Source organism: Watersipora subatra, chromosome 8 (assembly GCF_963576615.1).
Source record: "Watersipora subatra chromosome 8, tzWatSuba1.1, whole genome shotgun sequence".
Lineage (NCBI taxonomy): Eukaryota > Metazoa > Bryozoa > Gymnolaemata > Cheilostomatida > Watersiporidae > Watersipora > Watersipora subatra.
In genome coordinates, this window is record NC_088715.1 from 14,367,467 (window position 1) to 14,380,220 (window position 12,754).

The 12,754-nt window shown below is 36.4% G+C and overlaps 1 protein-coding gene across 2 annotated transcripts in view; it reads right to left on the reverse strand.

Annotated features, from left to right (window-relative positions):
* Nucleotides 1-12,754, reverse strand: part of LOC137401452 (uncharacterized) — a 92,900-nt gene that overhangs the window by 11,556 nt on the left and 68,590 nt on the right. For both annotated transcript variants that reach the window (XM_068087801.1, XM_068087800.1), the window contains exons 4-7: nucleotides 10,454-10,528; nucleotides 5,011-5,112; nucleotides 2,893-3,006; nucleotides 827-991 (exon numbers count right to left, since the gene is read on the reverse strand). In XM_068087801.1, the coding sequence (XP_067943902.1) occupies nucleotides 827-991; nucleotides 2,893-3,006; nucleotides 5,011-5,112; nucleotides 10,454-10,528 (456 nt within the window). The remainder of the gene's footprint in view (nucleotides 1-826; nucleotides 992-2,892; nucleotides 3,007-5,010; nucleotides 5,113-10,453; nucleotides 10,529-12,754) is intronic.

A 12,754-nucleotide genomic window follows, 5' to 3' on the forward strand; every position in this document is an offset into this window, starting at 1 on the left:
ATGCTGAAGTAAGTTTCACTTTGCAAAAACGTTAACTTTTAGTGCCATTTTTTTATTCGCAATGTCTCCTCGAGTCAAACGCATTACAGCAACCAAAGCTTCACATATTGTAGATCAACAGACCTCTAGGATTATCTATTTAGTAATAGTAGTAGTGAGAGTGATTATTTTTAAAAATGGGAATAATAATGCTGTGAGCTATAGTATTAGTGATGAACATTTAGACTTGGAACATGCTCAAGTTGTTAATTATGGTAGTAGATCGAGGGAGGAGCTGAAAAAGTGTCCAAGCTCGTTCTCTAACACAATTGTAGACATTTTTATGGCATAAACCGATGTACGATTTTGTGCTGATTAATTTGGCATCGAAGCCTTTTTCATAGGCATTATGGTTGAAATTTTAGGACAACTTATGAGTTTTGTAAAATATTACGTTTTACCGAATATTCACCATAAAACCTCTTCATTTGAACGCTACCTCTAATAGAATGCCACTATAGGGGAAGGGTTGAAAAATACAGTTCCATGGGGCATTCAAATGTTTTACGGGAATTATGTCCCAGTAAAAAAACTAACTGAGAAACAAAAAAATTAAGTATCTCAGCCCTTTTCATGAGACAAGTTTTCCTCCAGCCACTTTTAGACCGCAAACTAAAATATTAAGTGTTTCCGTTTCCCGGTTTCCCTTAATTCCCAGTTTCCCATTCTATGCACACGAGGGGCTCGGATTCCGATATTTGATCACACCTGTATTGAACCTGATATGAGCTCCAGTCTTCTAAAGCGAGTAAGCTACTCATAAAAGGGTCAAAGTGAAATGTCCTACCGATATCGTCTGAGGAGCTCTCATGAGATGGACTAACTTTATTGCCAAATACAACCTCCCCGTCTGAGTTCTCTAACTGCAGCACCACCTTTAGCCCGAGTTTCTCATTAAGCTGATTCACAACATCGGGCTCGCTCACATCCTGGGTGAGACTGTCTCCGCTCACTATAAAGATCATGACAGAGAGAACTCTCAGTGCAGGAATATTGGTAAACAACTAAAAATTCTTACAAATAAATTAATCAAGAATTTGGAAACCAGGATGCACTTAACATAGTCAAAAGTCAATGACCGAGTACTTTTCCTAGCAAATCAGAACCTTCATCTTAGTTGCCATATCATTCACTCTACAAGGAAACTCCTATACAGTGATCCCCGCTATATTGCGTTTCATCTTTCGCAGTTTCGTGGATTTTTACAGCGCATTGTGCTCTGTATCCTGATTGGCTCAGGGGCTTTACTGTTGTCTAGAGGTCAAATATTGATACTGTACGCTATTGGTTTTTTACTTGTCAACAGTTTTCGTTCCTGTACATTCTGCCAAATTTACATTTGCAGATTCATTCTGTGACAAAACCCAGAATGTCGGGGAAAAATGTTGCACCAACAAAGGAGCATCCGGATGCGCCAAAGATACCGACGAAGATGTTAACTATTGCAGAAAAAGTTACACTTCCGGACATGCTGACGGAAGGTAAAAGCTACGCGGCCGTAAGGCGCCATCACGGAATAAATGAATCTTCGGTTCGTTCCGTAGAGGAAAATAATATATGAATGACAGCAGCAATATTAATTACCAATATTAATATTATTGTTTTGTAAACAAATTTTGGGCCTCGAAACAGGTTTTGATTTTTGGTTTCATTCTATAGTACAGTAATGCAAGGTAAAATAAAAAAATCAAGCTGACTACTTCACGGATTTCACTTATCATGGGTTATTTTTGGAACGCAACTTCCGCGATAAACAAGGGATGACTGTATAGCGGCGAATCACTTGAGCTCAACCAGCTCCAACAGGAACCCATAATAGTCTTACAAATGAACAGGAATCAGTCCTTCCATAAGATATTTGCTTGTGAACAGGATACTTGGGGCAAATGTAGCAAGTGCAAAATATTACATGTTTTTAACATACTCTCATTTTTGCGCAATCAGGTTTGTTTTTACAAAGTATTTGGAAAAATGTATCTGTATTCATTGATAAAATGCAAGTTTTTTGATAAAATCTGGTAATAGGATGGCAGTCTTTAGTTCTAAGTTTTTCAAACCAAACTTTCAAGTAAAAGCACACCAAAAACCAATAAAAACAAACATTAAATAAAATGTTTGTCTATCGAAAATATGTATGGTAATCATATTATAAAATATATAATTATATTATAAAATATATAATTATATTATAAAATATATAATTATATTATAAAATATATGGTGATCTACAAATTTTGTTAACTAATTCAATAACCAACTGAAGGTTGCACCACATTGATTTAAAAATACATAATTTTATCATTATATAACAATTTGTGGCAGTGTAACAAGTCAATCATAGATTTAGGCTTTGCCGGCAGCCTCATGAAGCATCAAAATGAGTGAGCAAATATATTTTATAAAGTAATTTGCAGAAAAGCAAACGTTCTCATCCCTAGTAAAACAAAATATTTTTTGATAGCGACCGATGCAGCTCAATATTGTTAACACTTCCACCATTTGATTTCTCACCTGTTTTTTTCTCATGGTAGATATCATTTTTTTCATGGCAGGTCATGGTAAATATCTTCGCCACATGGTTGGTGTACCATGCTCAGTAATGATATAAAAATGTTGATACAGAGTACAGGGAATCAGGGAATATGCAGATAATGCCAAAGTTTTTTTCATCATGTATAAACATTTGCACTCGTATATCATTGTTGAGCATACCAGCCACGTGCTGAAGATATTTACCATGAACTGAACAAGCCATAAAAATAGGCTAAGATGAGAAAAGAACAGGTTAGAAGCTGCAGAGAAGGTTACAGCGGTGTCAAGGACAGTTGAAGGCTGAGGTTGAACAAAGGTTACCTCTGATGACAAGGTTGCCATTGAAGCCAGACATAGAGTGGCTAGGGGGCTGTGAGGTACTCGTGGGCAAATCATCACTGCTGCTTGGCTGATGGGGTGAGTGGTCCGGTTCGGCTGCAACAGAAACCATAGAGTCAGCGAACGTGTGAACTCTGGGATTGTCTACATGTCTAGAACCAAGGACTTATCGCAATCCCATCACAGATCAACATGCATATGCTTGTCACAAAAAGCATGCCTAGGCAGTCACTGGGGCTGTGACAGTCGGCTCTAGTTCTTACGAGGGACGCTTGGGGAGCATGAACTGCAGCCAAATCACTTTTAATTTCTAATGAAATCAGCTGAAAAACAAAAAATGAAACTGCCTGGGTGTATCAGATAATATGTAGCAGACAAAAACGCTTGCTTGATGAGCACAATTCAATCCTAAATTAATAAATCATGATTATCAACTATTTGACAAATCAGTAAATTAGGGAAAACAAGAACATAAAAAAAACCAAGCCATGTATCCTAAAGGATTAACTGATGATAACCTAGATAATAATTGTTGAAGCTTGTATGTAATTTGTTCATATCATGTAAGCTGAAAAGAGTTGGAGACCTTAAATTATAAATGAACAAATGAAAACACAAACCATGAAAGATCTCAAAGGCTGTAAACGACATAAAATAAAATATTGATCGTAAGCAGAGTCAGAAAATGTAAAGATCGTCCGCTGGAATATCGCAGTCGTGAAAACCAAATTAAATATCTACAAAGTGGGATTTGTCGCAAATATCTATATTAATACTGATCTAGGAACAGCTTGGAAGGCTTCTGCCTGAGCAACTTATACAGATGTCTTAGACAGGACACCCTTCTGGTTGATATTAAACTGTAACTGAGCAGCGTGAGAAACAGAATGATTTAAGCCAAGCATAATTATACTTTAAACGAAAACGGCATGCAAACATCGATGAAATGATGCTTAAAAAACTAAACGGAGTACATGCTGTCTTCCTGCTTCATAAGCATGCGGTTGATATTTTTAGACGCAACATAAGATACGTCCTTCCATGAACAAGCCAACCAATTACATGTATTTCTCATGACATGTTATATACAGCAATCCTCCACTTATCATAGGGGATTGGCGGCCTTTTCATAAATGAAAATCAGCGGCATAGAAACAATTTTTTATTTTTTAAACTATATGCATACACCAAATTTAACACCAGAACACTTAAACCGTTTATTAAACATATTGTATTCATCTCCTATGAAATGAACAAGTAAATCAAATTTATCTTGATCGAATTTTAGCTTATACCCTAGGACACTTATGCATTCGCCTCATCTAACTTCCGTGTTTTCGCGGAGTCAGCCTCTCGCGAAAATTTCATGAGCGAAACTAAACTATCATAACGAACGAGCGAAAACGCGGAATTAAATAGCTTTGTTCATTGATAGTCCAAAAAACAAATGGCAGCAAGCGATCAAAATGCGTTATCAATCTCAGCCACACAATTCTACCTGCGGTTTACAATTACAAACTAGTCCCAAATTAAAATTTTTTTCTTACTGGTGAGCCGAACCTGAGGAATCTAATTATGTTTGTTCCACTGCATTTATTTTCACATCACTATATTTTCATACTCATTAGAGCTGCGAAATTATGTTGCAGCGAAATTTTACTCTGTATGCTACTCACGAAACTAAATACTAGCGAAATATAAGTGTCCTACTTTTAGCTTATATTTCAACTTCGGTCCCAGTATTTTAAACGGGCGAATGCACTTATATATAACTTACCATAGTTTAAACTTCATCTAGTCGGAATGATTGTACTTGTGATTAACTGGGTTCGTTGTGAGAAGCAAGTCACATGTTTATAAATGTATTTTATGTAGATTTTTTTAATGGTCTTTTAATTAACTTCTTTTATTTTTTAACTAAAGTGTCTTGTCTGCGAAGTACTGAAACCACGAAAGATGAGTCTTGAAGTAGTAAGGGATTACTGTACTCCCAAGTATGTCCCCGAGTATTACATATAAGAGTGGTGTGTAGCACCCTAGCATGACAACCCATTAAAAGTAGATACAAAACTAGTTAACAATACTGAAACACAGGATTACCTGGGAGGTGAGGCTCGGATTTGACTTTACTCACTGCGGGTGGTTTGCTTGTAAGATCACAGGCTACAATGCATTCGTCTGACTTGATGGCATGACACTTTCCTGCAATAGAATATTTAAATACAGTTACACGCATCCTTGGTGGCTACTGAAGAACACTGATCTACTGATCAAGTGCCAGAAGAGCTGATCAGTCAAACCAAAGAACCTTCTGGAAGTTCAAGGGATGACTCAGTTTGCTCGAGTTGTTTATTCGCCAAGGCGTTGATAATAAAAAAGATTAAGCAAGAGTGCACAAAATGTATATGATCAATGGCTTCTACTAGTTTGAGCACTCAATTAGCCTGAGATCTAAATGCATTTCTACAGCTAGCAACGCCTGTGCATTGTGTATTACTTCTGTGTTATGTCAGGTTTTGTTTAAATGCTGGAAAATGGCAATGGACAAAACAGGCTGGTGTTTCCGTGTACAAAAATACGACTTTCCCATCAATGTTTAGTCTATGAAACCGGGCAGGAAGAGGGGGGTTTCTATGTTCACGGATGTTACATCTGTATAATTTCTTCTTTGAACAGCAAAGACTACCAAACGCCAGTGAGCAAATAGCAACGGGAACATTTCAAGACTCCAGCATATAGAGCAATCCAAACTGGTATCTCAGATGTGTTTGAGACACAAATTGTGTCTATAACCGCAACTATTCACGCCAACATAATATAACTCATTTTTTTAATTTATATTCAAATGTAAAAACCCAAGCGACTAATCCCTTCTATGATGCAGAATGCGAACTACCAGAGAGATGAACCACAGCCAGTCCAAGTCCACAGTTATGTTGAAGTCAAATTAATAATTTGTGTATAGTTCTTGCTTTTATACTTAATATTTGTCACGTTAGACTTTTTTATTCGATTTGTTTCCGGTTTTCTTTTCTGTCTCATAATATTAACCCTTTGGCCGAGTTAAAACCCCGCAAAAACACCCTAAAGTCGTGTAACTTATTTTTGAAAATTCAATAAAATCGGTATGTTATGAAGATGCATAGCTCAACCTGAAATTTACTTCTATTAAAAAATATTTTGTACATGAACATTCATTTACATATATACTACTACAAAAAAGCTACAACTATGTACAGTTGTCCCTGTATGAAATGCTTGAAAGCATTCCTTTCAGTAGACTCAGACGCTACATCGTAGCCGTGTGAGCTACCATAACGATCACTTTTCTCTGTATATTCAAAAGTCCTAAAAGTGTACATCAATTCTATCATCTTAATTATTTTTATACTAATCAGACAAAAAATCACTAACAATTGCAGAATCAAATGAATTTTTATTTTACCGTTTTGAACGTCGAGCCGATGTTGACTGGTTTTTCCAACTTTTATTCTTTTCCAAGGATGCGCGATTTCTTTAGCTTTTAGCACAAGGCAACGCCTCTCAGATAATCGTTTCATATTGTAATTTATCGACTAATATCTTGTTGATGATATTTAAATTTTACTAGCGTTCATATCCTATGTTTAACGTTACTAGACGACAGCTTTATAAACGTCTATTGAAAGCGACATGAAAGTCGTTTGCCCACGCCACCGGTAAACGACATTTTTTTCGTTTCCCCAGTTACAGGGTTAATAATCTTCTTTTCGATGAATAAAAGACAGTTTCATAGACCTTTTAAGGTATTGATTTGAGGACATTTATTCAGGTTTTTCTGTAACTAATCATTCTAACTTCAAGGAACTTACTACTTGTCTTATTTGCTTCTCTACAACCACTAGTAGTAACCACACATACTAGTTCTCTTGGAATCCATTGCTTCTCTACAACCACTAGTAGTAACCACACATACTAGTTCTCTTGGAATCCATTGCTTCTCTACAACCACTAGTAGTAACCACACATACTAGTTCTCTTGGAATCCATTGCTTCTCTACAGCCACTAGTAGTAACCACACATACTAGTTCTCTTGGAATCAATTGCTTCTCTACAACTGCTAGTAGTAACCACACATACTAGTTCTCTTGGAATCCATTGCTTCTCTACAACCACTAGTAGTAACCACACATACTAGTTCTCTTGGAATCCATTGCTTCTCTACAGCCACTAGTAGTAACCACACATACTAGTTCTCTTGGAATCAATTGCTTCTCTACAACTGCTAGTAGTAACCACACATACTAGTTCTCTTGGAATCCATTGCTTCTCTACAACTGCTAGTAGTAACCACACATACTAGTTCTCTTGGAATCCATTGCTTCTCTACAACCACTAGTAGTAACCACACATACTAGTTCTCTTGGAATCCATTGCTTCTCTACAACCACTAGTAGTAACCACACATACTAGTTCTCTTGGAATCCATTGCTTCTCTACAGCCACTAGTAGTAACCACACATACTAGTTCTCTTGGAATCAATTGCTTCTCTACAACTGCTAGTAGTAACCACACATACTAGTTCTCTTGGAATCCATTGCTTCTCTACAGCCACTAGTAGTAACCACACATACTAGTTCTCTTGGAATCAATTGCTTCTCTACAGCCACTAGTAGTAACCACACATACTAGTTCTCTTGGAATCCATTGCTTCTCTACAACTGCTAGTAGTAACCATACATACTAGTTCTCTTGGAATGCAACATTTTGAAACTATTAAAAAGTACGCAGCATTGTTTGATGTTATTCGAAAAACCAAACCATGCGAAGTAGGAGTGCAAGCATATGTGCTCATTTACTAAACTTGTTACATTTACTAAAGATGTTTCAAGAAACCTCGAATGTGGCTTGCTGGAGGTTATTTCGGATGTGGAGTTAAAATGTTTTTCCAATAGAATGGCATTACGCGTAAAGCGTGTACTCCGTAGAAGTATATGCGTTTCTAAGTGTGTAAACCGTAAATAGCAGATGTAATAACAGGCATCATCTAGTTTTGCTATATTACTTTTAAAAGTTTGATATTTCATTTTTATGCAGAGGAGTTGTCTCCTCTATCAAAACCCATTCATCAAACAAGCTGAATAGTCAGAGGTGCACGGAAGGCGAGTGTTGTATTTCCAATGCTACCAAAGTTCATATTTTATAAAGAATAAAATAGGATATAAGCAAGACTTGAGTTTGAACATAGAAGTAACAATCATACAGCTGTCTTAAGAAGCAAATGGGAATGTTTAGTTCAGCTTTTCCTTTGACTAACAAAAATCATAAAAACGCAAATGAAGGCTGGGTAGAACTAAAATAGAATATAAATACTCTGAATGATATAAATATATTATAAACAATTTTAGCAATTCATTCCTACTTAGAGGCTTAAAGCCAGCTTTTAAATACAGAATAACATCAGTAAAGAATGTTTTTGATAAATTAATATTTATGTATACCTAGATATAAGTCTCATGGCTGGGTACACTGTCATAAATGACCTAATTACCATCCTACACTTATAACTTCTAGTTACAAATAAAAATAATTATTCCAAAAAACAGTCGCTGTGATGACCTTCACTTGTACATACTTTACGCTGCCTGAGTTGTTATAGGCAGAGACTAGAATAGCTCTAAGACTTAGCTCTAAGGAGATATGAGAAAACCCCATCGTGTTCATATGGTATGGTTAACAACATAGTGAAGATAACTTCCCAAAAGTATTGTTAACAATGTAATTTGACACAGCATTTAGTATGAACAGGTGATAGCTTATTTAAATAAAACTCTGTGTGCTTTTGACAAATATTCACATAATTATAAATATCCAAATACTGTGGAACCACAGTTGATAATTGTTTGTGTAGAAAGTATGTTTCAGGACCCTTCCGTAAGGATGCGAGTACTCTAATAACTTCCTCCACTGCTACTTGCATTACAAAAACCATTAGCAGTTTTCAAGCGATTTTTGGAAGCTGAGCAGTCACATGGTCTATTAGATGGGTCATGATAATATGCTGTTATCATTGTATGATTTTATTTAGCAAACTTAATTCCTCTGCAAAAAAGACTGTGAGCCATTAGGAGTAGGGAGGGGGAGATAATTTTAATGAGCGCATTAAATTTGAAAGCCTGGCAAACAAACCGACATTTTAAAGTTATGAAGCAAATGTTATTTGTTTGGTTTATTCGCTATAATCTACGATGTTACACATATACACGCAGGATTTTCGCACTCCATTCTTGTATCCTTGAGTTACCCTCACTAAATTAAATTCACACAGACCAATGTTTTATTACAGACAGAAAGCCAACTAAAGACTTTGTTCACACAATGTCACCATATGTTCGTGTTGTCATCTCAGTGATTATTTGTTGACTATGTCCACCGTAAAGCGAAGGCTTTGTAAACGCAACGCGGAGACTTCTGGCAAGTTTGGAGCTGTCAAACTTTCCCGACAGTTACCACGTTTACACAAAAGCCTGCACAATGTATACATCTACGGTGGGGATGATTAGCCATAACGGATTGCTCAATCTATATTCTCTGTTATAAAAGTTGCTGCGGGACTAGTATTTCATCATTTCTGTGACTGCATCGTATAATGAGACTGGTATGCCGATGGTTTGTGATAGTGTGAACTATCGTTTGTGATAGTGGTTTGTGATAGTGTGAACTATCGTTTCTGATGGTGGTTTGTGATAATGTGAACTATCGTTTGTGATAGTGGTTTGTGATAGTGTGAACTATCGATTGTGATAGTGGTTTGTGATAGTGTGAACTATCATTTGTGATAGTGGTTTGTGATAGTGTGAACTATCATTTGTGATAGTGGTTTGTGATAGTGTGAACTATCGTTTCTGATGGTGGTTTGTGATAGTGTGAACTATCGTTTGTGATAGTGTGAATAGGTTGAGGGATTAACATCGACGTATGGGCCATATAGCATGAACCAGTCTTAGATTCACAGATTTCTGTTCCTCAATAGACAAAAAAGAGAGCACAAACAGACCTTCTGCTGCTGCTAGGCCAAAGACTGCTAGTAATTGCCAAAGTAGAAGATTTCGCAAGAGAAACATGGCAAGAGATCCCTAGACATGATTGATTAGCTGTATGGTAAGGTAAACTCCTAGCTTGTCTTGGCTTGAAATATGATTAAGTTGTTCGCACTTGCCCGATTTTGCCTCGGGTAATCGGATTTGTCGCTGGAGTCATGCCAATGCAGGGGAAACGGAATGCTGGGTAATTTCATAAGACAATCTCTAGTCAAACATTTCGCCGCTTGTTTGCTTTGGCCATATTTGCTTTGGCCATATCCAGCATACAAACTGTGTACTTTTGGCATGGAGAAATTATGTCCTGAAATTTCATTTAAAAACCAATAAGAGAGGAGTGAATGTACTTGTAAAAGGAAATGTTCTAATGCTTATAAATAAGAAGTGTTTTCTCAAATCAATTTTCTCAGTACAACAACTGCGTCAGCGAACAGCTTCATCGGTCTGTCAAAGTACACTCACCTCCTGATTGGCCATCATATATTTGCTGATTTGTGCTGATCATTGGCTGGCTGCCGAATGTCTTTTCTAGTGCTTCTAAAAAACACAACAGGATCAGAACTTGGTGATCGGTGTATCAAGTTTTGCAAAGTTATGCAAAGGTGACTGGCACTGTAGGATCTCAGGTTATGAAATTACCACTCATATGATTTCTGTTTTTTTGTAGATATCATGAACCTAAGACACAAAAAACATCCTGTGTCTTTAAAACCTGCAAATTATTGGTTAACATTCAAGCACGCACTTGTAAACACCTGTCACTGCTAATAATGGCTGCATGCCACAGGTGACCTAAGCTGGCCTATAGGGTCACATCTAAAGAAAGCCTACTGCACTGATTGCAAACTAATTTCTGCTACTAATTTTAAATTCAAATTGTTCCCCCGAGCGTCATATTTCCAGTAAACTAATCAAATATATGGCTCATGGCCATTATGGTACGCGCTGGCCGCGACTAGTGCATAAAAATTGCGAAACAAGATGGCTGCAGAATGTAATGAGCGTCATCAAAGGGGTTCATCAAATATTCTAACATCAGTTGACCAATAATATAAATAAAACAGAATTAAATACGAATTAACTTTATTCTCATCTTTTTACCCTCATTTTTTCCTAACGTGACTGCACTTTTGTTTATTTCGTCATTTACCGTACTTTTCGGACTATTAGCCGCTACTTTTTCTGACGATTTGACGATTATATAAAATACGAAACAGTGCCGTTAGGCACTGTTCCGTTTTAAACATCAAAGTTGCTGTCGCGTTAAAAAGCACCGTCCTGAGTTCTGCGGCCTATACAAAGGTGTGGCCTATGTATTGTTTTATTATCGTTTTTTGGAAAATAAAGCAGATGCGGCTTATATAGGGGTTTGGTTTATGGTCCGAAAAGTACGGTAATCTGCTCTCAGTATCATGTCATACTTAACAAATGTATCAAGTGCTCATGAATGATAATTGTTGTGTATATAATATAATGCTTGCACAACTGTTTTCTAGGTGCTCACAGTCATTTTACAATTTCAACTTGATGACTTCAGTCGATCCGTACAACACATGTTTACAGATAACAGTTCGACAAACTTCTTACCAATAGCAAAGCCATAACGATAACAGGCTATGCCAGAATAATATTTCATACTACAGATGCTCCTATAATGACAATAACTTTTTGTGTTTATTCCAATGAACATAAAGAATTCATGTAGTGTTTGCATGGTATTACATAAAGAAATTCCATATAATGTAAATCATCAAGTAGGTGGAAGTTCTCAAATTCGATTTTAAATAACGAGAATCCCCTAGTTGACCATAAAACAATCGTTTTCTCTCTTACCGCTTTTGAGAGAGAAAACAATGTATAAGTCTAGTTTGTTTTTCATTCTGAATGACCAAAAGGGTGAGTTTGGAAAGATCTTGGAAGATATTTTCCCAATAACAATTTAATAACAGTTTAATAAACTATTTACATGTATTTACGCTTAGTATGATGTAAAATCCCTATAACAAACATTCTTAGAACAAATCATCTAAGTGATATACAAATGGTAAATTTAATTATGGTGTTTAACATCCAAAATTTCCGAAATGATTATAATCAATATTTTAATTAAAAATCAATTTAAGATCTTGCACAGAAATCCTTGGCATAATTAACCCATAACAGAGACCCTTAAAGCTGCGAACAGGACGTGCTTATAGTTCTGTGATAGCTCACACTGGCTAGCTTTTTATAGGAGTATAATAGTAGTCCGTTTTCTAAAACTTGGAGTTGCCTGTTCTAGCAGACATTTTTAAGCTGTATTTAAGAGTCGCATAAACTCGCAAATTTACCAAACGATATATATATCTTTACTAGCTTTACCATCGTACTAGCTTTTTATGAATGCCGACTTGTTTTGCAAATAAGCAAATCAACCTAAAATGCCGATTGATACGCGCAAATATGTTTATCTCTCCTAATGGTTATTAGAGCATGTTGCTTGTTTGATGTGATGATATAGAACTGCACTTGATCTGTTCCGATTTATTGTCGCAACCCAATAGTTGTTTGAAAAGGTTCAAACAGCAGGCTAGCTGGGACAATTTTTGAAGAATTTTAAATTAGCCAATAATAAATGTTTGACGAAATTTATTGGCAGATTAAGCATTTAGCGAAATCAGCTCAATCATCGACTAGTGTACACGACGCGTGCGATGTATATACAACCCACACTAACGCACATGCAGCTGAACTGACAGTCGACAATATATAGCTAATCTTTAA